Source organism: Phocoena sinus, chromosome 10, assembly GCF_008692025.1.
Source record: "Phocoena sinus isolate mPhoSin1 chromosome 10, mPhoSin1.pri, whole genome shotgun sequence".
NCBI lineage: Eukaryota > Metazoa > Chordata > Mammalia > Artiodactyla > Phocoenidae > Phocoena > Phocoena sinus.
In genome coordinates this window covers 19,124,489-19,149,796 of record NC_045772.1, presented here as the reverse complement: position 1 = coordinate 19,149,796, position 25,308 = coordinate 19,124,489, and the positions used below count along the sequence as shown (strand labels likewise).

The following is a 25,308-nucleotide window of genomic DNA, read 5'->3' as shown; positions in this document are numbered from 1 at the left end:
GGAGCAGAGTGGCTCAAGCAGGTTGATGGCAAGGCCATCATCACGGAGGGCTGAGAGTCTTAGAGCCCTGGTACCACTCCATCAGCCTCTTGCTGAACTGCCTCTGAGACTGGCACATTCGCTAATTCCTTACTGAGGGCCTGCTATGTGTCAGGCGCTGTGCTAGGGTCAGGGAAAGAGCAGGAAACAGAGAAGACCAAAGTCCCTATCCTCGTGGACCTTAAATCATACAAGAGTTTAGACATTAATAAGTGCTAAGGAGGGGGCTTCCCAGGTGGCGCAGTGGCCGATGCAGGGGACACGGGTTCGTGCCCCGGTCCAGGGGGATCCCACATGCCGTGGAGCGGCTGGGCCCGTGAGCCATGGCCGCTGGGCCTGTGCGTCCGGATACTGTGCTCCTCAACGGGAGAGGCCAGAGCAGTGAGAGGCCCGTGTACTGCAAAAAAAAAGTGCTAAGGAGAAAAATAAACCACAGAAGGGGATAAGGAGTGCTGGCGGGAAAAGGCTGGGTCGTGACTATAAATAAGCTGGTTAGAGAGAGATACACAGAGAAGGTTAAATGCCGGTGAAGACTGGAAGGAGGGGAGGGGGCGAGTTATGCAAGTATCTGGGAGAATAAAGCGACAGGGACTTCCCCACGTTAGAAGACTTCTAGCGCTGCTCAGTGTGGGTACCTCTGTGGCCGCCCTGTACATAGGAGAGTTCAGGTGTGGACTGGGGGGTGGCAATGAGCAAGGATCGGCTGGCAGGCTTGTCTGCAGGGCTCGGCACAGTTCAGCCAATAAGCTATGAAATAGGGTCCCGTGAAGGAAAGAACTTCTCTCAACAGAGAGTGGAAAGACACAAAGGTGGGGAGGCTGGGAGATAACGCGGTCTGATGCCTGCCCTTGCTGTAGTCATTGGAGTCCACTCTCCAGGCCACCCACTGATCAGGGGCACTAGGGCAAATCCGGAGGGTCCCAAGAGCCGTTGACCCACCTTGGTCATCACCTCACCTCACTTTCTCCTTGGCATCATTAAAGCTCTCAGCCACGTAATACAGGGGCTGGAACTCTGTGATTGTGTACTGCTGGAGAGCCGTCTTCTCCAGTTCCAGAGGAAGGAGCTTCGGCTTGCCTGACAAGCAATACTGCAGGTCCCAGATGGAAAGTTTTCATGGTTAAATCAGGGCTGGTGGTCCCTGCCGCATCCCAGAGGCCATTGGTGCATCCCCTCCCATCCCATCCTGATTCCTTCCATACCCCAGCCCAAATGCAGTAAACTGAATTATTAGGCATATACTAGATAACCTTTATAGCTCATCTAAAGCCAGCAGTCAAGATAGAAAGGAGTACTTTACCCCAACCATTTTCAAGTAAGGTGATCAATAGACAACGTGGGGGCCAACCACATTTTCCGGCATGTGTTTGCATATATCCCAACGTACAGTTCAACCTCGGGCTCAGGAGGCCCCTCTGCACTGGAGACCTGTGTACTACCTCTAACACCCACAGTCGTGACCAAATCATAGCCGCTAAGAGATCAGTCACTTGAGGAGAAGCCCCCAGGTTGAATATCAAAGTGAATACAAATGGGTCTCAACAGCGCAAAGAGAAAAGGGATGGTCTGCTGCACCCACCACTTCCAGATCCATCCTTGGTTTCTGTTAGGGTCATACCTGTAATTCACCAAAGGATGACAGGAGCCCAGCACCATATGCCTTTATGGAGTCTCCTTGCTTGCAGAGCCCAAACTCCACAGTAAACCAGTAAATCTGAAATGGAACGTCAAGTTGAGAGCATACCTCGAGGAAGGGAAAGGCCGCAGATGACCCAGGGCCAAGGACAGGACTGCCCAGCTGGGAGTTTGTGCAGGTCTGTTCTCTGAATCAGCATGACCTGGGTTCATGGTTTTGTGTCCTATGTCTTACCCTATCCAGTCACCTGTTGAATCAAGGGTTGGCTGAATGCAAGATGTGATGGGACGCAGTGGAGGAGCACTGAGGAAGCCCCCAGAGGATACTCCCAGCAAGCAACTCTCTCTGTGACAGGAACTCCTCCACCCCTTTTGCCTTCTCCATGGCATCAACTAGAGTGAGATTCTCCCCTAAGTTGGTGGGAGTTACCAGACAATCCCATAAGGCTCCACAGGGGGAGGTACGGGATTGGGTCATGATAGAATCAGCGAGGGGGCATCTTATCGTCTGTGTGGCTGAACCACACTGACTCCATTTTGTCAGCTCCATCTAAGCCTGCAGTCCTAACCCCTCCCCTTTCTGCAAGACTGAGCTTTAGCCTATTCACAAGGAATGCACCAGGCAAGTTCCTCATCTACTTTTACCCTTGCCTGATATAAAAACTTCACCTGATATGAAAAATTTTGCTGACGCAGACGGTTAATGGCTCACGAGGAATAATGGTCATGAGACCCCCTGAGGGGATGAAAAAACCCTGGCTCCTGACAGAGCGGACATGCTTCTCCCTTAGTAGTCAGATTCTATCTTTAGTTTTGGTCCCTTTAAATCCCCCTGTACCCTTCTCCTGGCACAAAGTGAGGCTGCAGATGCCTTTGGGCTGTTGTCCTCCTGGCCCTGCCTGTGTGTAAGTTACCCACAATAAACTTCATCGTTGCATTTTATGGAGTTTCCTGCTTCCTTTTTTGGCCTCAAACTTCCTTCTCAGTTCGGAGGTTATTATTTAATATCCCCACCATCCAACAATCTGTGTTAAAACCCTGTCAGTCACTGCACTTATCCTCCCCAAAAACCAAATCCTTTTCTTTCAATAGCTCCCAGTGCAACGTGCCCTAGATAAATGGCCTGGGCAATAAGGTCCTGGAAGTCTGGCACCACCCTACCGAATAGAGCCAAGAGAAAGCCAAGGCCCAGTTAGTGCTAGAGATTGTCACAGTCTTGGAGGATTAGCTGTGGGTTTCTAGTTAAGTCCGTTGATTGCACTAGAGAATGCTAAACCTGCGAAGGCTGTCAGAACTTAGTCTGACCTCCGCACATACAGATGAGAAGTCTTTAGCCCAGAGAGGTCAAGCTACATGCATACAGTGGCACAGCATCTCAAGGGCAGAGCAAGGAGCCCAAGACTGTTTCCAGCTCAGTATATCAATAACAAGATTTTTTTTTTGAGAAGCTATGTTGGTAATGAGTACTTTTATCATTGTTACAGCAAGTAACACGATGCTCTGCATTTGAGTTTCTTTTTTTCTTACAAGTGAGAGATTCTATCAAGCTCTGCAGTTTTCTTTGAAAGTTGCTTTTTGTATCACAACAGTTTCTGGCATTTAAAAACTCACATTCACACAAGTTTAACTCTTCAGACCCTCAAGATGACCATGATATACTTTTGAGACCGGCAGAATATAAACGATTGTATCTATTTTTAGAGATGAGGAAGCAAAAGCCACTTGCCCAGGGTCTCAGAGCAGCTGGTCAATGAGAAAGGATCGGAGTTTGGGGCCTTCTGATAAACTGAATTCATAAACTTCTAAACTGATACATCTTCATGATATATTTGCATTCATCTGCGGTCCCTAATTCCATTATAAAGTTTTATTTCTCATCTTCCCAGCTGAGCACATTATAAGAAATGTGGCTTAGAGGCTGGGGAGGGATGCATGCAAGCTGGAAAGGGGTCTGTAGGAAGGAAAGCCCTGTGCAGAGTCTGTGCAGAGTCACTGCCTCCATGGCTTCAATGGATGAGCCATCACATCCACTGGGGAAGGAAGTGTTCAGTTAGAAGGGGAAAGCCCACCCCCTTTTCTACCTGGTGTCTGAGAAAGGAAAGATCTTAATGCTGGCTTCAGTGTAAAGGTAGAGAGTAAATATTCCCTCTTCAAAGCTGTGAATCCAGACAACCTCCCACCCACTTAAGGGTGTTCTCAAGGACTATCATTATAGGCTGTTGGTGTTTTCAAGACACTGTTTAAAATTCAATGTCTACATACAGTTGATTTCACAATTGAACCATTAAGAAGTCAAAATGTGAAATGTCACTCATGCAAACGTAACCCAGGGCATTCTGATTTTTTTCCGCAAATGACCTGGCTTTCAGGGAAGGAGCAAAACTTCAAAGACCTGAGGCCCTGACACCATCCACCAGGAAGAGAGAGAACTTACTGTTGCAAGTTTCTCAATGTACTCGTCGGGGGCACCCAGAGAGGCGAGGCCAATTTCCTGTAATTGTGGAGAAACAAAGTCACTGGCATGGCTGGGGTCTGCCTATCTTCAACCTTTACCCTCGGGTCCGACCTCGTACTTGACCACAGGAAAGGGATGGGTGGCTAGATGCCTTCAGAAGGGCCCAGATAGACTCTCATTGTTCTGTCAAATCTTCCTTGACCACATTTCATAAAATCACAGATCTCTAGAATGGGGGAAGCCTTTATCCATCACTTGGTCCTTTGTATTCACTTTGCAAAAGAGAAAACGGAGGCACAGAGAAGGGAGACGACCTGCTCAAGGTCACGCGATAAGTGGCATCTGAAGTTTCATGTCCTGTTTATTATTCCATAGTTCAAGTGGAACATTCCTGGAGCACTAGATGAGACTTAATCATGTACCCTGAAGACACCACAGGAGACTTGCAGAGAAGTGCTTGACATCTGTCCAGGTATATACATAGCTGGAGAGTCTGAGATGTCATGGACCACCTCTCATCACAGCTCCAAATCCAGGATCCCCTAGTGGTCTCTGCCTCTTTCACAGCATTTGTTCCAGCCTACCTTGTATCAGACATACCGTATATATACAAATATATATGCTTCTTTCCTACTATATGCATTTATTCATTCCCAAAATATTTATCAAATGCCTTCTGTGTGGCAGGCAGTGTACCAAATGATAAAGATCCTTGACCTTGTAAATAGTGTCTAAGTGGATAGCGAAAGACAGAGATAATAATCCTATACATAGGTATGTTACAAGGTGGTAAGTTCTTTGGAAAGAAGAAACAAAAGGAGGAAGGGACAAGGGGGGACCCGGAGCACCAGGAAAGCGGGGGTGGGGTGGGGAGGCTGGGATTTTAAATAAGCTTCCAGAGTAAGCATCATTGAGCAAAGACTTGATGGAAGAGAGGTTGTTGGCATTGCTGATATTTGAGGGAAGAGAATTGTGCAGGCCAAGTGTACAGCCCGTGGAAAAGCTCGTGAAGGAGGGGCAATGCCGGTTGGTTCAAACAACGGGGAAGGACCACTGTGGCTAGAGCAGAGTAAGGGTTATTAGGGGTGGCAGGTGACAGCAAAGAGGGATCTGAAGCTCAATCATGTAGGAATTCCTTGGCTGTTTTAGGGCTTAAGATTCTCCTCTCTACAACACGGGGAGCCAAGGCAGGGTTTTGAACAGAAGGGTGGCAAGATCTGATTTGTGCCATCAAAGATTCACTCTGACTGCTGTGTGAGAGTTGACCGTAGGGGGTCAAGTGTAGAGGCATAAAGACCAGTTAGGAGGCTACTGCAGTCACCAGCATGAGAAGCGATAGGGCTGAGATGAAATTGGTAGCAGTGGACGTGATGGGCAATGGTCAGATTCTACATATTTTGGAGGTAAAACACAGAATTTTATGCAAGATTGATTGTGGGGTATGTCCGAGAGGAGTCAATAATGCTTTAGGTTTGAGCGACTGGAAGGATGGAGTTGCCATGAACTAATACAGGAAGAGCTGTGGGTGGAGAAAGTTTCAGTGGTAAGATCAGGAATTCCATTTTGGACAGGATGAATAGAGATGTCCATCGGACATCCAAGCAGAGATATTGAGTAGATGGTTGGATATGTAAGTCTCAGTTTTGGGACTGAAGTCTGGGCTAGATATATAAATGTGCTCATCATCAGAGTGGAGATGGTACCTAAAGCCATGAGATTGGATGGTACTTAAAGCAGACAGAGAGAAGGACCAAGGACTGGGCCCACTTGGAAGCAAGAGGCTACATGGTCTTCATCTCTGTATCCCTCCCTGGCCAAGCCCATTACATGTAAAGAAAATGCTGTCTGATTTAGAGTAAATCAAATTCAGACACTGACTTAGCCTGGCTCCACTCTCCTGCCCCTTCCCCATCTATGTTCCATCCACCCGGCTCAGACATGCCACGGTCCTGAATCGAACAGAAGTCACAGACAAATGCAAGGTTGAAAGAGTGCCCTGTTCTCATAGTCACCATTCTTTGTGAGCCCAGATCTTGCCTAAAACAAGGGGCCCAAAGTGCTTCATCCCCACTCCATCCTGCACTCCAGTGTCCTGCTTTTAGATCACAAAGGAATACGCTCAGGGAACTCAAAACGACTCCCTGCCTTGGAACTGTCCAGGTGAAAGTTGGAACCGTGAACACTGATGACCCAGTAGCTTCTGTCTGCTGACTCAGGTAATTGCCCTGTCTTCTGTGGGGAGTCCCCAAAATGGAACCGGCCTGGGGAGAATGGCCACTTGGCCTCTGGTTGGGCAGAATAACCTCTGGTGATGAGAATTAAAAGTTCCTATTCCCCGAGGAAAAAACTGATCTTCCTTTGGCCATATTAACATATCCTGGTTTGAAAGCTATCCCAAGCAATCAATGACATCTTAGCAGCAGGAACCGCACTTCTGAAAGTCAGCTGGTCGGCAAATAGCCTCAGTCCCATGGTGACGCTTCCACGGTTAAAGTTCACCTAATTTCTAAACACTCCCACTTCTAAAAGTCCAACAACCTCTGAACTTCACAATCCCCCCAAACCCACATAAAAGCAATCCTTGTCTTTGTTTAGAGAGGCAGTGTCTAACAAGTGCAGTTTTCCCTTGGTTAGCAAGCAGTTAATTCTGCTTGCTGTTTGTTAGTTTGTTTCAGCTACTCAGTGGTAGCCTCTTCATTCAAGAGTGCAAATAGTTATTTCTTTCTGCTGAGGGGAAATGCTTGTGAAATTCACACACACGTGGTCCAGGCTTTGCTCATGGGTCATTCCATTTGATCTGCATTCTTCCTTGTGAGGAAGAAAACTGTCAGGGAGGGCTTTTATTGATCCACGTCTCTGTGACCCAGGCACAGGGTGGCCTGGCAACGCGCCCCCCAGAAGCACCATTCAACTCTCCCACGATCGCAGTTACCCAGTCACGGTTTAGGGCTGCCTCTCAGTGCCAGGAGAGACTTACTAGGATCCTTTCACTCATCCAAAACGCATTTTCGAGCCTGCTCACCACTGTGCTAGATGAATCAAAGCCTGGCCTGCTGCTTTGATGATGGTGACGAGGCGACTGGCTCTTTATTTTTTGTCAGCTATGAGTCAGGCTATTGGCATTGGATTCTTGTCAAATGCCATCTTACTTAATTAAAGCATATACAAAACTGACTGCCTGACAGGGGAGAGAGTGGCAAAGGCCCTAAAGAGGATGGGGAAAAAAAATGCCTGGAGAACTTGGAAGATGGTAAGGTTACTTCTGCATGGGGATCAGGAAGGTTTTCACTGATGAAAAGGCTCTTAAACTACACCTGGTAGGACAAGTAAGATTAGCTAAGTCAATAACACACAATTCAGAGGATGACTGAGTCACCAATTCCATGCTGTGGTCCCTGGGATTGGCAATTGGCCAGCTCCATGGGACCACACACCCATCTGTGATGGGAGCACATAACTGTACCTGGTTTCTACCCTTGCAGAGGACACGAAGGCCCCTCCATGGATTCAATTTATCTTGAGCAGTCCAGGTCTCACCCCTGTAAGTAGAAGGCTAGAGAGATCAGTTCCTCACCTGCGAAAACTGGGCAAAGCTGCGATCTGAAAACAAGGGTACATGTCCCAACAGCTCATGGCAGATGTCACTGAAAAACAGAAAGCACAGAGCTTGGAGGGGAAGAGGGTTATAAGCCATGACAGACTCAGTCTTTCTACGTGAGGAATGGGTGGAAGAAAGGAAGCAACTCATTCAGTCTTACAAACTCATTCCTAAGAATAAGTGGTGTGTAAGGCTTGCTATCAGTTGAGACAAGGTACAAGAGAAAAGGGAGAAGGGGAAAGAAAAGTAAGGGACAGGGCAGGGCATGGCAGCCAGGGGGTCTTAGGTGTACGCCCGGTGGGATGCAGAACAAAAGAGGCAATATTCCTATGAGCATCCTCCCATACGCCTGTGCGAGCTGTGGATCACAGACACTTCCCACCCCAAGTCTTCTCGTTGGTATTGACATCCCTGGGCAGATACAATATGCTCAGTTAGTTTTTCCTCATGGGAACTAAATAATAATAGTAATAATAATGACAGAGTCCTCTCTTATTCTGGAGAGGGCAGCCGTTGGTCAGAGAAGAAAGCTTAACATTTATTTAACACTTTCGGCACCAGGTTTATTAGGAACCGGTCTTTTCTGGTTTACAGTAATGAACTTTGCAGGCTGGGAAAGATCATTTGGGGCACCCTGCTGACTTTTCATATCAATTGCTTAAGCTCTATCTGACTAAGAAGATGGCTAAAAGCATGGTGGCCAGTCATTCACTACCTCCAGCCGAGACACAGTCTAGGCAAAGAGAGATTAGAATCATCTAGGTGTGATTCAGGAATGAGGAGGTGTTGAGACAGCCTGGCTGTCACTCGTTCCTGTTCCTCTTGGGCACTTCACAGCTCTGACTTCTACCGTCTCTTTGGAATTTGAATGTGAGCTCTCATTCTCTCATTCGGAGGAGATCTGAACCTTTGAGTCACAACATACCTAAATCTCCAATCAGTACAATCTATTCGGACAGAGAAAATCCCCAGAAGAGATGAGTTTCCCTTGTCGTACTGTCGTCATCCAGGCAACTGGTCCCATGGACCAGCCCACAGTGTGCCTGGAGCAGGGAGAGATGGCACTCACTGTGGCTGGCAACTGATAGCAGAAGGACGATACTCACGGTTCAGGCGTATACATGGGTTTGGACCCATGTCTGATGTACTGAGTGCAGTGGAAGACTCGAAAGGCCAGGCCACCCAAGAAATCCCGAGAGGAAAGCAGGCCAGCCACAGGTCGGAGGCGGAAACCAGTACAAGCTGGGAAGCAAAGGAGAAAGAAAACTGAAAGCCCGTCACAGGGAGCCAAAAGGGCCTAAAGACCTTTAGGGAGGGAACCAGTACACTCAACTGTCCAGGAGCATGGGTGTCGATGCCAAGCAGACTTGGCTTCAAATCTATGCCCCAGTACTTTCTAGCTGGGTGATTTGAGTCAAGGAGTTTCACTTCTCTGAGCCTCAGTTTTCTCATCTGCAAAATGGGGGTAGATACTTTTCTTAGGGTTAGTCTGAGAATCAGAAGAGCTAATAAATATAAAATACTTAGAGCCTAGCACATCGGAAACATCCAATAAATTTAGCTTTCATTATTGTTTGTTAGGGTGGAATGCTTATTCCCTACTTCTCATGTTTCCAGAGTGGGGAGGGAATTTTCACTCTACTTCCCAAGACGGAAGAATATGAAAGGAACACTTCTAGCTTTTCTATATGTGCTTCACACAGGACACCCCTTGAGGAACAGTGACTTCTCTGATTGAAGGATCTGAGAAGAGGAAATGAATATTCTCAATTTAACCCTCTCTGCCCTTTCTCTCTTCACGATCCACACAGGAGCTCATTCTGGACTGCTCTTGGCCAGGCAATGGACTACACACTGCACCAATGAATTGGCGAGTAAGTTACCTAATCCAGGGGTGAAATATTAGGAAATCCATTTTTGCTGCACCTCTATACCACATTCTCTAAGTAGCTTCTATCAGTAATACAGCTGTCATTTTGATCACCCATCTCTCTGGTTCCTATATCTATCTGTCTCTCAATTTGTTCCAAACCTGGAAGGAGAATAGTAATGACAGTGATCATGGTAATAATAGCTAACACTATATAATACCTACCACATGTCAGACACAGTTCTAAGCACTTTAGATATACAAATTCATCCTCATCCTAACTCTAGGAGGTAGATGCTCTTATTATCTCCACTTTATAGATGGGGAAGCTGAGGCAGACAGAGGTTAAGGCTCCTGCCCAAGGTCACAGCTACCGGCAGTCTGGCTTCAGAGTCTGTTTCCTTAATTGCTACTCTATACCTCCCCAACTGCTGGTATTACTGCTATATTCTTCTTGTTATTGGCCATAGCAACGTGTGTAATTAGTCAAAGAATGTCTTTAAGACCCCTTTGTCCCTCCGATTTAGGCTGAAGTTCATTCTGCTTGGGCCCCCGCTCCTCTCTTTATCTGAGAAGTAAAGACTCTAAATGGAAGGGATTCAAAAGGTCCTCTAGCCACTCCCTCTCCCAATCTATCCTAGTTACCACTTCCCTCCCTGCCACGTAGCTTCCCTGGCTTTTTGCCCCAGAGCTGGCCATTGCATCTCTGCATAGTTCAGAGACACAGAAAACTCTTTCTATAACCCTGTGATCTGTATCCCCACTTTCCCTCATTTTACCTGGCATGTAATAGGCGTTTAATATGTTTTGTCTGTTTATTTTGATTTTGCTAGATCAACACCACCTGGCAGAAAGGAAAACACTTATCTCCCCTGGAAATGATGGGCAGGTCAACCCGATCACGAATTTACCCACTGAGTTACTCAGATTCCAACGAAGCCCAGATTCAATGAGCACCTGCCGTAACACTAGGTAACACTATGCTTTCACATTCAATATCTTATTTCATTCTCACAATTTCCCTAGGAGAAAGGCTAAAAGGTTGACAGTCTCCATTTGACAGATGACTAAACTGAGGTAGTTTTTCCCAACTAGAGAGGATCAAAGCAAGATTCCAGATACCAGATGCATAGACTTAGAGCTCAGGTATCTCGGCACAAATCTCATTTTCTTACACAAACGCACACTGCAGCCAGCTCGTAAAGTAGCAGGAGCTGCAGGAAGAACCCGGACGAGGCACCTTGGGCTTTGAGTATTAAAAAATCCTTTCAGGGGGCTTCCCTGGTGGCGCAGTGGTTGAGAGTCTGCCTGCCAATGCAGGGGACACAGGTTCGTGCCCCGGTCCGGGAAGATCCCACATGCTGCAGAGCGGCTGGGCCCGTGAGCCATGGCCGCTGAGCCTGCGCATCCGGAGCCTGTGCAATCCCGGTTTTCCTGGGACAAGCAACCTGCCTGCATCAGCATGAACACACTCACCTCCATTTACTTTTCTTCCCCTCCCCATCCTCCCCACACCGACCTTTTGACCCTGATGTGGACTTACTCTGCAGAAACTGAGAAACCTCTTCGAGCTGGGGGATGTTATCTTCGCGGAAGCCACAGTACTTTTCCAGAAGTGGGAAAATGTGGTTGTGCTCGTAGCAAGCATGGGTTTTGTACAAGGACTTCAGGGTCCTGAACACTATCCCCCATGTTTTCTTTTCTTCCTCCGTGTATTCCACTCGAGGGATGGGCTGCCCACTAGGATACAGACATGAAATATTTGTCCGCTGCAGGGCAGATGCAAGAGTAGAGGATGAAGGAGCCATAGCAGAGGGAGACGGGTTCAGAGTCTGTGAGCTGCCGCCCCCGACCACAGCGGATTTCATATTTCATAAGTGATTTGAAAGAGGAAAATTCCATTTCTTGATATAGCAAACATTCATGTGACTTTAAGCAAAGATACAAGCTCTCACCTGGTCTACTGCACCAAGGATCTCCTCTCACTTTGGGAAACCACTTGGCTTTTCTGCTCTCCTATCTCATATTCTTTACCCAGTATGGAAATTCACTTACCTCCGGGAGCCTGTAATACAAATGTGTGAAGTAGCAGGTATAGATAATAGGAGGGCGGAGGCTGAGTCAAGTGAAGAATACATCCTCTTTCTAAACAAAGGCATCCAAGTTCAAGCAAACTAAAGCAATTCTACCTGTTGGCTAAAGTGGATTTAGTATGTGTACCATGAGTTTGAGATCCCTTGTTTAATGGGCATGTACTTGCTGGATTTGATATTTCTGCCCCTAGGAAGTTATAAAGGTACTTAAATGCATGCGAGGTGCAAGATCTGCTTACCTGGCATCTTCCGCTATGACATAACAAAAGTACGGGGAGCTTATTAAAGTATGGATGTTGGACGTGCCCCTCAGATCCGGAACCTGTGGGGAAGGGGAGGGCCCGGGCATCTGGATTCCAATAAGCTCCTATCATTAGTTCGATAGGTCCTTCTGAAAACCATCTAAGGGTGAGCTGTGTTCTGAACAGCGAAAACAAATGAAAACCAAACAAAGCCTGACTTCAAAGACCCGTGACTCTTCTCTGGGCTACAGGCCTGTTTCCTAACAGGGTACACGGTGTCTGGGACAAGGCGAGACTGTTTACCTTAGAATTATGGATCATCTTCAGGCTCCAAACTAGGTCCCTCCTGCCCTTTCAGAGCTGTCGCTCTTCCAAGGACATTAAAGCAAAGTCATCATTATGTTCCACGGAAAGATGGGCAGAGATTAGGGGGAAAAGACAGACTGTTGCTTCAGAATTGAAAGCAAGACAAGCCCAGAGGGTTCTATAATGGCGTAGGGACTGAAAAGGACATCAGGAAAGCCCCTGCCTATGGATGCACCATTGTTTCAGGGCTAAGTGCCGATGCAGGGAAAGAACAGGCTTTGGAAACTGACAGAGATGGGTTCACTGCTTCGCTCCGCCATTGCCTAGCTGAATGGCCTCAAGCCATTTAGTAAACCTCTTTGAGCCTAGTCTGCATAGCCGTTAGGTGGGCTAATGCCAACTAACTCTTTGGAGGGTATGGAAGAGAGTTAACTGAAATGCTATGTATACAATAAAGATGTTAAAAAATTAAAAAAAATTTTTTAATTAAAAAGAAATGCTATGTATAAAGTACGTAACACTGGTGCTGACAATAATACCATTGGATAGTTGGTAATTATCATGATAATGGATTCTCATTTAGAAAGAAAGGTATCTGCTATTTCTGCAACAAATTTTCAAGAGTTAGTAACGTCCTAGGCACCGAGCTGTCCCCCTGGTTGACATTTACCGTGCCAGGGGTTCAATATCCATTCCCATTCTTCCAGTAAAGCACCCTTCTCCCATCTCAGTCTGCAGGTTCAGGTAAGAGGAGACTCCACCACTCCTACCTTCAGAGGTGGGCATGTGACCAGGCCCAGTCAATTAGACTGTCTCATTTCCCTGGCCACAGTGACTGGCTGAGAGATGGGCCCATGTCCTGATGAGAGCCAATGAGACTCAATGAGAGAACTTTTGTTGATTGTGTTGAAAAGAGACAGAATCTCTGGTTGGGCTGTGGTGTCAGCCTGGCGGTGCTGGGGTCCACCCCCAAGAGACATGAGGCCAGTGCCTCTGAGCAAGGTCACTACAGAGGACACCAGAGTCAGGGGGAGAGAGAATGAGATGCTGAGTCCCAGACCCACCTGTGCCTCAATTACTTCCCTTAAACTTTTCACTTATAGGAGCCAACAAAAGCCTCCTTTTTGTTTGAGTTGACTTGCAGCTGAAAGATATAAATCCCTATAGTCCATTTAGCGTATTCTTACATAAAATTTTAAAGCCTAACCCCCACCCCAGTGACATAATCCAAACCTGCTGCAGCTGCCTTCTAGGTGATTCTCGGCACAATTCCCAGCTCCATCTCTGACTCACCGCTTTGAATCTTTACTATCGTATGGTCTCTTAGGTTCATGCATTCATTTATTCATTCAACAAATATTTATTGAACACTCATGATGCTCTGGGAATACAGCAGTGAACAAAACAGTCAAAAATCCCTACCACTTACAATGGAATGTTACTCAGCACTAGAAAAGAAGGAAATCCTGCCGCATGCAAACACATGGATGAACTTTGAGGATATCATGCTAAGTGAATCTAGCCAGTCACCAAAGGACAAATACTGCATGATTCCACTTACATGAGGTACATAAAAGAGTCAAACACACAGAGGCAGAGAGTTGAATGGAGGTTGCCAGAGGCTGTGGGGAGGGAAAAACAGAAGGCTGTGGTTCAACGGGTATTAAATTTCAGTTATGCAAGATGATTAATTTCTAGAGATTTGCTGTACAATATTGTCTATAGTTAATATTATTGTATTGTATGCTTAAATTTTTGTTAAGAAACTAGATCTCCCGTTAAATATTTTTACCGCAACAAAAAATAAACATCCCTGCCCTGTGGAGCCCACATTTCTGTCTCCCCTGTGGGGGGGAGACAGAAAATCCACACAATTCTGTTAGATGGTGAAAAGTGTAAGGGAGAAAAAGAAGAGCAAAGGTCCCTATGGGGAGTGTCAGGGAGGGGTTTCAGTCTTACATGGGACATTGGAGAAGACCTGGCTGAGAAGGTGCCATTTGTATAAAGACCCAAGGAGGTGAGGGTTCACTCTGGAGCCCTCCTTTCACCTGCACTTGCCTGTCTGAGGTTCTGACTCAGACTTCCTGCAGATTCAGCCTGACAGCACCCATCCTTACAGTCTGGGGCAGTGACAGCTCTGTGCTCTTTACATGCCTCCTGGGGCAGCTCATCCCAACCTAGGCATGAGTGGCCCAGGGGTCCCTGCTTTCCTGGGAAGAGGCAGGAGAATCTGAGCTGTAACTCTGCAGCTTCCCAGCTGTGTCAGACCTTGGGCAAGTTATTGCCACTCTCTGATATCTATATCTGTATCTGTACCTGTATCTGTATCTGTATTTTTTTTTCAAAATAAGGATAATCAAACCTACCTAGTAACACTGTAGTGATGATCAAGTAAGCAATGTGTGAAATGCTGCCTGGATATAGTAAATACTTCAGAGTTTAGTTTTATACACACACAAACACACACACACACACACACACACACCAGCTTCCATGGTCTACTTAGGAATTGAACTCAACACCTTTTTTCCATCTTCTCCTTCTATCAAGAGACCTGAGGTTCTACAAGATCCTCAGTCTTTGAATATATCATCAATTAATTTTTTAAAACTATGATCTCATTAACTAAAATAAACTAAGATATTTTGGGAAGAGTATCAATTTGGCTTGAAATAAAAGGATTTCTAGTTAAGCCAATTAGTATCCCTCTTCCAAAAAAAAAAAAAACCATGTTTTAAGGAGAAGACACTGCTTTTGAATTATTCCACCAACCAAAGATGGCATTCAAGGTACTCCAGCACCTGGCATAGCCTTCCTCACTCAGTCTTATTTTACACCAAGTCCCCACACATGGAATTATTACCAGGACAAATAATTTGGTGCCCACAAAACACAACAGTAATCAGTGCCTCTTCAAAGTGATGTTTTAAGACTTTTGTTAAATATTCTTCTGGAGGAGAGTCAAAGCATCACATGGTAGATGGGCCTAGAAGAGGGTGGCAAACAGGAGCAGGGTTTAGCTGCTTCCTTACTGCCTAATTCAGCTCTGGACCCAAGTATATACTGATACATCTACTAATAAAACAAAAGCCCTGTTTCTAACCAGACCTGCCCTCTCATCCACTATCCTCATTCTCTTCAGCTGATAAACTCCTACTCAATCTTCAATTCTCAGTCTAAATATCACTTCCTCTAACCAATTCCCCCGGTCTACATTAAAGTTCCTAATTATGTGGCCTCATGACACTTGTGTTTTGACTTTAGTCATACCTATTGCGTTTATTGTTCTTTTTGTTATTGTCTGTCTTTCTCAATGATCCCCCAGAAGACACAGAGTCTGTTTGTCTTGCTCTTGGCATGGATCCTGGAACACAGTAAACACATTGTATCAACTGATCCTGTGATTCTAGGACTCAAGGGGCAGGAGTTTGAGCCCCATGGGGTAGGATGACTGGGAAGGCGCTAGAGACCAGAATGCGGGGCTGTTGGCATGGAGGGTGGCAGAGCCCAAGGAAGAGGGTCAAAGCTGAGTCCTGAAAGGCATGACAATTTCTGGGGTGGGAGGAGGAGGCCAGAGGAGACTGAGAAGAAGCCTCAAAGAGGAAGGAGGGAAACCAGCAGCGAGCAGAGTAGAGCTGATTCTCCTTTTTGGCGGCAGTTCTGTTCCATAAAGTCACCATGAACTCTGAGTGAGTACTGAACCATAGCTCCTGCGGGAAATGCAGGACACAACTGATAATCCCTTCCTTGTCTTGTGTGTGCTTCTGGTTAAAGACACCTTGGTTAACGTATTTGTTGATAGATTCACACTGAACTCACAGCCAACAGCACTACAACAACTCAGGCCTGAAGGAAGCGTATCTAACACATTCTCCCCATTAAGCACGTCAGAGCCGTCCTGTACTTAGGAACACTAGCCAGCACTCCAGCACTACGCTGGAGGGCCATTTTAAACAGCAAAATTACCGACAAAAAGAACAAAAATTCAACAAATGTGGCAGGGGACACATTTTTCCCTGCTCTGTGCATGTCTGGGAATGAATGTGAAAGTGCCCCAAGTTTGGGGGTCTCAAATAAATTTAAGCAAGTAATCTTCAAAGAATGAGAATCCATTGTACCAGATACCGAGATAAAAGACAATTGCAAAGAAGGAAGGGGTAGTAAATAGCATCAAAAGTTCAAAAGAGATGAGCTGAGATGAGGCTGGAAATAGGCTTTGAATTAGAGGACAAGTTCAGTCCCTAATGAGATATATGACCTTGAGTACATCACTTAACCATTTGGGATTCATCTATACAAGGTAGAAAATTGACTGGAAGATCTCTGGTATTCCTCTGAGTACCAGCCATCTATGAATAGTTTTCAAAAACCAGTTTAACTTATCTGATGACTATCCAGAATCAGGAGGCATTCAACCAATTCCATACTTCTTCGTCAGGTGTAACATTTTTGTGGAAAGGAGGTGGGTTTGAGTTTTTCCCTTCAAATCCCAGCAGCCAAGAAGGAGTGAATGTATCTCATAAGCAGCTCCTGGATTATGTGGAGAGGTGTGGTCTCCTGACTCAGAGATCCGCAGACACTCAGGGAAGTGGTTGAGAACAACTTTGCAGTTAAACAAGCCTGCGTTCAAAACCAGACTATGCCACCTACTAGTTCTATAACTTTGGCAAGTTACTTAATCTTTTTTAAGCTTTAGTTTTTCCACCTGAAAAATGGGGAGTTATTATTAAAACTAAATGAAATAATGTAAACTAAGCATTTAGCAAAGCCCCAGACATAGCAAGGAGATGATAAATATGACCTATTATTACTGACTATCTCAAGAAGGACTCTTGTCTGTAGCTGATTTGATGGTGTCTACCTGTCCATGCTGGGGCCACTGTAGGGACAGGGGAGAGAGGTCACCATGTTCTGTGATTCCTGCTTGCCACAAGCCGAGGCCCAGCTGGGTCTAGATATGACCAAGGTCTGCACTATTCTGGATCTTTCTACTACCAGGACTCTTTCAGAGAAAGGAATTTTCTCATTTTCTCTGGAAGTCTTTCCCTTTGGAAGGTAGGCTTTTATTCAGTATACAGAGCCCTAGCATCTCCTTTATCTCCCTCATATTCTAGCAAAGCTGTTAAAATACCATCACCTCAGTGTTCCTTTCTTCTTGGGCATGTCTTTTCTCACACTGTTAACTCAGGAATGGAGCTCAGGTCCCAAAACACTGAGTTTCTCATGGGAGCGTTTCTGAGGACTCAAAATAGCAAAGTGGTTCTCTTCCCAAATAACATATTTGACATTTGCATTTTCCTTTGACTGAAATCTGGTAGAGGAGGAGCACAGAACCCCAGATAGAAAAAAAAAACTCATCCTAAAATTGCCCTTCACATCTGGGTCAGATCAGATGAAAGTAGAACCCTGAGGCTTGGCTCTCCTGAAACCTCCAATGCTTCACTATTTCAGTAAAGCAGCCAACTCCCTCTTGAATGTAAATAATTCTCTTTTGCCAGCTTCTGGTGCAATGTGGAGAATACCAGAGGCTATTTTATTCAGGACTGAGGCCTTTTATAATTACTTCAGACGTTCCGCGTAATTACACAACAAAGCCTGGGAGAGAGCTGGGCCCTGGCACAGAGGGTAATTTTGTTTTGTGTTGCGGTCGATTTTTTAAAATGTGTGTTATTCAAGGGAGGGTTTAAACACACACACACACACACACACACACACACACAGGGGAGGATTCTCTACACCGGTAGTTTCCCTTTGGGCGAGGGAGAGGCAGGCTAGGAGTTGTTCTTCTCACGCCCCCCACCCCCTGCTCCACCTCCCACCCTGAAGAGCAGACTTACTGTCGATAGCTGTAGGCAATGTCAGCAAATTCCTTCCGTCTTGCTCGGTACACAGGATCTTTAAAGCCCTAGGAAGAAAGGAGATAGTTGATTTCTCCAGGCTTTTGTGGAAGAGACCTGGCGTATCTATGCACGTTTTGAATGGGGGTCCTTGAGCTCTGACAGTGCATCTCTCCTTCCCCTGATTATACTCTGAAAATAAAGTCTCAGTTAAACTGAGGGTAAGCTCTCCCACTAAATATCGTGAGTGACGCATTACTAGCAATGCTTTCAACTCAGTGTGAGCCTCTGCCTCGGGATTCCAAAGTGCAAACAGTGTCCAGGTTTTAAAGATATTTCATCTACAGCATTCTAACTTGTAAACTTGCAAAACTCGGCAGAGTTAGTAGGATGAATGCCTATGAAGAAGATATACAATAGCCGCTAAATTCCTGACCAATGGTATGTGTCTAGCACTGCCTCCTAACTTCTTGAGAGACAAACAGGTACATGCTTACTGCTATTGCAATTTAGAAAAAAATGCCATTTATTGAGTGTCTATTATGTACTAGTCTACGCGTGCTACGAACTTATTTTATTTATAACTCTCACAACAAATGTGTAAGGTAGGCCAGTATGATTATCCCTTTCTTTCCAGAATAAACACTGGCTCAGAGAAGTGCAGTCCGGTGAAGTTGAAGCCAGGATTTGAATCACCCAGTTCTTGCTCTTTTCACTTCACTTCAGTAAATGTCAACGTTTACAACTTGGCAGGGGCTCAACTCACTGAGATCCTGCCTTAGTACATAGAAAGGATGATAATAATTTCTCCTCTGAGGCTGACCTGCAGGCAGCCTTTCCTCAGCAATTTGCAAGCACCACACTTCTGAGTGAAAAGAGGCCAAGTGTGTCTTTCAGTGTTGGGGGTGTAGGGGGAGGTCACATCCCTGAGATGGACATGATCCCCATTGGTTAAAAGGACATTTTCCTTATATTTTCTTCTTAGAGTTTTATTGTTTCAGGTCTTACATTTAAGTCTTTAATGCATTTCAAATTCATTTCTTGTGAGTGGTGTAAGATAGGGGATTAATTTTATTCTTTTGCATGTTAATATCCAGTTTTCCCAACATCATTTACTGAAGAGACTATTCTTTTCCCCATTGAGTATTCTTGGCTCCCTTGTCAAATATTAGTTGACTGTATCTGCATGAGTTCATATCTAGGCTCTTGATTGTGTTCTATTAGTCTGTCTGCTTTTATGCCAGTACCATGCTGTTTTGATTACTATAGCTTTGTAATATAGTTTGAAATCAGGACATGTGATTCCTCCAGCTTTGTTCTTCTTTCTCTAGATTGCTCCTTGACATTGGTCTAGGGAAAGAATTTTTGGATATGACACCAAAAGCACAAGCAACAAAAGCAAAAGTAAATAAGTGGGACTACAGCAAACAAAAAAGTTTCTGCACAACAAAAGAAACAACTAACAAAATGAAAAGGCAACCTATAAAATGGGAGAAAATATTTGCAAACCATACATCAGATAAGGAGTTAATATCCAAAGTATATAAGGAACTCATACAACTCAATGGAAAAAAAATCAAATAATCTGATTTAGAAATAGGCAGAGGAGACATACAAATGGCCAACAGGTACATGAAAAGATGCTCAACATCACTAATCATCAGTAAAATGCAAATCAAAATCACAATGAGCTATCATCTCATACTTGTTAGAATACCTATTATCAAAACGACAAGAGATAAGTGTTGGCAAGAATGTGGAGAAAAGGAAACCTTTGTGCACTATTGGTGGGTATGTAAACTGGTACAGCTACTTTGGGAAACAATATGGAGGTTCCTCAAAAAATTGAAAATAGAACTACCATATGATCTGGCAATATCACTTCTAGGTATATATCCAAAGGAAATAAAATCACTTCCTTGGAGAGATATCTGCACATCTATGTTCATTGAAGCCTCATTCAAATAGTCAAGACATAATAAACAATCTAAGTGTTCACTGACAGATAAATAGATAAAGAAAACGTGGTATATACAAATAATGGGATATTATTCATCCATAAAAAAGAAGGGAAACCTTCTGACAACACGTATGGAACTTGAGGACATTTTACTAAGTGAAATAAGTCAGACAGAGAAAGACAAATACTGTATGATCTCACTTATATGTGGAATCCAAAAAAGCCAAATTCATAGACAGAGAGTAGATTGGTAGTTGCCAGAGGATGGAGAGTGGGATAAACAGGGAGACCCCTTTTTGGTTAAGGGGTCAAACCTCCAGTTATAAGATGAATAAGTTCTGGATCTAATGTACAGCACGACAATTATAGTTAGCAATAGTGTTTTATATACCTGAAAATTGCTAAGAGAGTAAATCTTAAATGTTTTCACCACAGCAAAAAAATGGTAATTATGAGAAGTGATAGAGTTGTTAACTGACCTTATTATGGTAATCATTTCACAATATATACATGTATTAAATCAGCATCAAGCTTACACGATGTTGTGTCAATTATATTTCAATAAAGCTAGAAAAAAGGTCATTTTCCCCCCAAAATTGATTGTGATCTGAGTTTTAGTAAGACAAGACAGTGGTGTCACCACTGTAGAACTTTGCTTTGTTCCCTCCAAGCATTTACCGATAAACCATGCCGTCCATCACTTTAGCTTGAAATTTCTCTGTCCCACCATTCCTCCAAACCAAGACATTAGTGAATCAAAAACAAAGGCTAATGTCGCAGAGAGTAATATGTAAAGACTTTTTTAAAAGCATAAATACTCCCTGACTTTCAGATATTGTTTTTTTTGGTTTGTTTGATTGGTTGGTTGGTTATTTTTTTAAAATCCAGCTCTACCAATAATTCCAAAAACCTAGGTGTTCATGGATATAATGTAATTTCACCTGATAATCCATGGCATAGAGTCTGGCACACAGAAAGAACTACAAACACTTGCTGAAAGAGGAAAGGAATAAAAGCATAAGGGGGAGGGAGGGATAAACAAAGGGAGGGAGGGAGAGAAGAAAGGAGTTCCCTATTTTGTTTCCCAGGATATATCTTGAGAAACAGAGAAATCTAAATGTTTCACACTGGAAAAGTAAAGTAAAATTACCATACTGTTTAGTTTTAGTTTTTTTGTTCTAAAACTAAATCCCAGAAAAATTAAGTGATTATTCAATTTAGAAAAGATTCCAGGACATGGTCATTACAAAGTATAACTATAGTGTTTTCTCTTAAGCACTGAATGGTTTTGAATAAACAGGAAAGTTTAGGAATCTGAAAACTTAAAACTATGCTGGGCCCAGTTCTACTGGATGAAGGTAAGTTGCTGTGGGATGATATAGTAAGAAGATTGGGCACTATCATTTGATTTCCAAGCAGCTCTAACACACCCTTTTAGGAACCTGTCTACTGGGCTAAATGAAGAACACATCTCCATACTTAGGACTCAAAATATAATGTTAATGTTTGTCAATCATTAATGCTTGACCTTTACAGTCATCCTCACCTACAAGTCTTGGCCTTCTCTAGCCCCTAAGTACAAAGCATAGACTTTTGCGCTTGTGGGGTGCCTTGGAGAATATCTATATTTGTGTTTTGATCTAGACATGAAGAAAGTGAAGCCCGTAGAGCCAATTGCCCAGGGGCCCTGAACTGCAGAAGCTGTACCTCCACTTGGGTTTTCTGGTCCTAGCCAGGTGGTAAGTTGAGGTTTGAGGGCTGAGACAGGTAACCAGGAAGACAAGCGAAGAATTCCCTTACCCAGTGGATTTCCACTTCATTATACTGTCTCCAGAATGGGATGCCCATGGCAATTTCTCTTCCCATTTATCTTTAATCTTCAATGTACTTTGTCTAGGCAGTTTAAAGACTTTTCCATCAGTGAAAAAAAAATCTTAATATAAAATTATATATCCAGTAGGTATCAACTGTGTCAGAGGGATTATATAAATAGTATAAAAATTAAATGATGGAATAAATACAACCAAATCCAACAAAAGGTATGAAAATGGGAACTGTTTTATTCTTCTGTACTGTTTAGGCTTTTGAATTTTTCTACTGTGAGTGTGGATTTCTTTTTCCTTTTTACAGTTTGAGTTTATTTTATTGTTTCACTTTTATTTATTTATTTGAAGTATAACTGATTTATAATATCATGTTAGTTTCAGGTACACAGCACAGTGGTTGTTATACATACATATACATATATATCTTTTTCAGTCTTTTCCCTTATAGGTTATTACAAAGTATTGATTATAGTTCCCTGTGCTATACAGTAGGTCCTTGTTGGTTATCTATTCAATATATAGTAGTGTGTAGATGTTAATCCCAACCTCCTAATTTATCCCTACTCCTTTTATAATTAGAAGAAAAGTTAAATAATATTAAAAATCCATCTCAGATGATTATGGGAGGTGACAGCAGATTCATACATTGAGCTACATCAACACATCCAAATATAATATAATACAAAGATTTTCTATATGGGAAGGTTTCTAACCATGGTCCTTTGCCAGCTCAAGTTTCTAAGAAGTTCATTATCAGCCTGCGAAGGGACCCTGCCAACTAGGCGGCATAGACTTTTGTTCTCTCAGTTAGCAGCGAAAATCTCCGCCTGCATCTCGGGGACTTGGTCTTGCATCCTCTGGGCTGCCAGGTGACCACGGGCCTCCGCAGACATGTGGAATACACTCTGAATTAAGCTACAGTTGGTGATGACTAATCACCCTGTCTCAATTAAGCTAATAGCAGCAATTTTGGTCGCACTGCATGTAACCAAGTACGTTTTGACAGGAAAATATATTGTTGGTGAAGGAGTGGGGGGGGGGAAGAGAGGAGAAATGGATGGAAGAAAGGGGAGAGAATTCTACAGGGTGCAAAGTGGTAACATCACCTGCGGTCCACAAGCAATCACTTTCTTTCATCTCAGCATTTTTGTTACTTGTGGTGTTGAAGTCTGTTTGCTTCAGCGGGGATTTTGGGGAGACTGTAACCATATGGAAAAGTCTTCCAAGTGAGTATTCTTCTAGACTGAGATCTTTATCATTTCTTGATATCATGGCGGAGATTAAACCTCAGAAATGCCATCTTTAGACTACTGAAGTTGAACACGCTGGATTGGATTACTCACTCATTCAATCCCTAGGAGCATGGCCGGATGGTTAGTTCACCTCTCAGAGCCCTAGTTTCTTCATCAGTAAAATGAAACTAGTAACGGTAGTTACCTCGCAGTGTCGGGTGGATTAGATTAGGTAATGTAAGCAGGGTATCAAGTAAAATTCTGAGTACAAAGGAGACAGTGAAAAAATGATGCATTTGTCCACAATGGTGGGAAATCCACAAGCTGAGAAGTCTGGCTCAGAATATGAAAAGGATGTACTCACTCAGTCCCGTCACCCATCCCTGGGCTTTTAAAAGAGCATCTGCCGAATTCTTACCTTGCGATTTATTTTGCATCTGGGGCAATAGTGAGAGGCTTTCCGCATTCTATCAGTCCCACACCAACTGGAGGAAGGATGGTACACAGGAGACAAGAAGTTCAAAGTCGTATTTTTTAAGTACCTGCCATCGCCATGCCGTAGACACTCACCAAAGACTTGCAAGTCAATAGACAAGGACAGTGCTGACCACAACCCCTCCTCTTGCCCACTCTGCATTGCTGGCCATGGTCACCACCAATAAGGCCAAGAAGACTGTCCTGGAAAAGATTCGGATACCTGACTTCCCAAGTCAGTAATCTGGGAATTGTTTTACCTCTCTCCTCTTCACATTTGATAAATTTTGTCCATTTTTCCTTCCAAATATCTTGAGTTTATCCTTTTTACTTTAATCTCACTGCTACACTTTGATTCAGGCCCCCATCATTTCTCTCCTGGACTACTACAAATACTTTCCAAGTGGCCTTTCTTTGTCTGTTCCTCATAACCCCCTCCCTCACTTCAGCCCAAGGAGACTTACAACATACAAACCTGGTAGGGTCTCTCTCTGCTCTACAAACTTTCAATGGCTTCTTACCACTTTTAGGATAAAGTCCAAAATCCTTAACTTTGTGCACAAGGTTGTACGTGATCTGGCCCTGCCTATGTTTCCAACTACAATTGCCTGTATACTACGTCTCCAAATTCATCCAAATCAGTCTTATTTGAATTCTTTGAACACACTATGCTTTTTCCCATGTTCAGGCCTTCACACATGCTGTTCCCTCTGATTGGAACACTCTTCCACACTCTCTCAGACTAACAAGCTACTACTTGGTCTTTCCAACTTGGTTTCAGCTTTTAGGAACCTACCTTGATTGTCCTGAAGTTTATTGGTTTCCCTCTACAATAGGTTCCCTCGGCAAATTGAGTGTTCCTCCTTTCAGTCATTATATTTGTTAATAATTACTAAACTCAGGAATCTGTTTATTTTACTTATCACTGAATTTTCAGGGCAAAGCGTACTTAGCATACTCCTGAGTAGGAGCTGTTAAGAAAAATTACGCAAAACTTAGGCAAAAAAAATTACTGTGTGCCTTTTCAAAGTCCTATTAGATCACTGGCTAACAAGCTCACTGTATGCTCTGGGGCAGGTATATTTGTTTGATGTGCAATCGACTACTTAGTAAGGCCCAAACTCTTCAAACTTAGATGTTGACTTATAGAAGATTGGTTAGTTGCAAAACATTTATTTTATGATCAAGTTGCAAATGACTTCTTTCCAATAGAAAACACTCATGGTGATGGCTTATTGTTTTATAGGACGTTAACCATGTGTATTCACCTTTTCAGTCTCATTCTGGCGTCCTACTTTTCAACGACCATATATAGGCTTTGGTCTCTTGTATCTTCCTTTGCACCATCCTTGTCATCTTGTTGTTTCCCTTACTAACCGAGTCAATGGATTTTTGACAGATGTTCACTATCTACCTGTATCTCTTTAAAAATTATGCTTTGACAGAGCAGCTTAGTAGAAGTGCAAGAAGTCTTTGATGAGGGACTTCCCCGCTGGTCCAGCGGTTAAGACTCCATGCTCCCAATGCAGGGGGCCTGGGTTCGATCCCTGGTCAGGGAACTAGATCCCGCATGCATGCCTCAACTAAGAGCCCTTGTGCCACAGCTAAGACTCAGAGCAGCCAAATAAATAAATAATTTTTTTTTTAAAGGAAGTCTTTGATGACTCAGCTAGCTGACTAATCCTTAGAACAGACTTTGACAGGGCTCTCGGGTGGAGAAGGATGGATGGGCAAAGGAAGA

At 43.9% G+C, this 25,308-nt stretch overlaps 1 protein-coding gene across 1 annotated transcript in view; it reads right to left on the bottom strand.

Annotated features, from left to right (window-relative positions):
* PAH (phenylalanine hydroxylase) overlaps positions 1 to 25,308 on the bottom strand; it is a 71,159-nt gene that overhangs the window by 3,106 nt on the left and 42,745 nt on the right. Inside the window, exons 5-11 of the mRNA XM_032645755.1 lie at positions 18,076 to 18,143; positions 11,141 to 11,337; positions 8,834 to 8,969; positions 7,704 to 7,773; positions 4,109 to 4,165; positions 1,658 to 1,753; positions 996 to 1,129 (exon numbers count right to left, since the gene is read on the bottom strand). Coding sequence (XP_032501646.1) covers positions 996 to 1,129; positions 1,658 to 1,753; positions 4,109 to 4,165; positions 7,704 to 7,773; positions 8,834 to 8,969; positions 11,141 to 11,337; positions 18,076 to 18,143 — 758 coding nt within the window. The remainder of the gene's footprint in view (positions 1 to 995; positions 1,130 to 1,657; positions 1,754 to 4,108; positions 4,166 to 7,703; positions 7,774 to 8,833; positions 8,970 to 11,140; positions 11,338 to 18,075; positions 18,144 to 25,308) is intronic.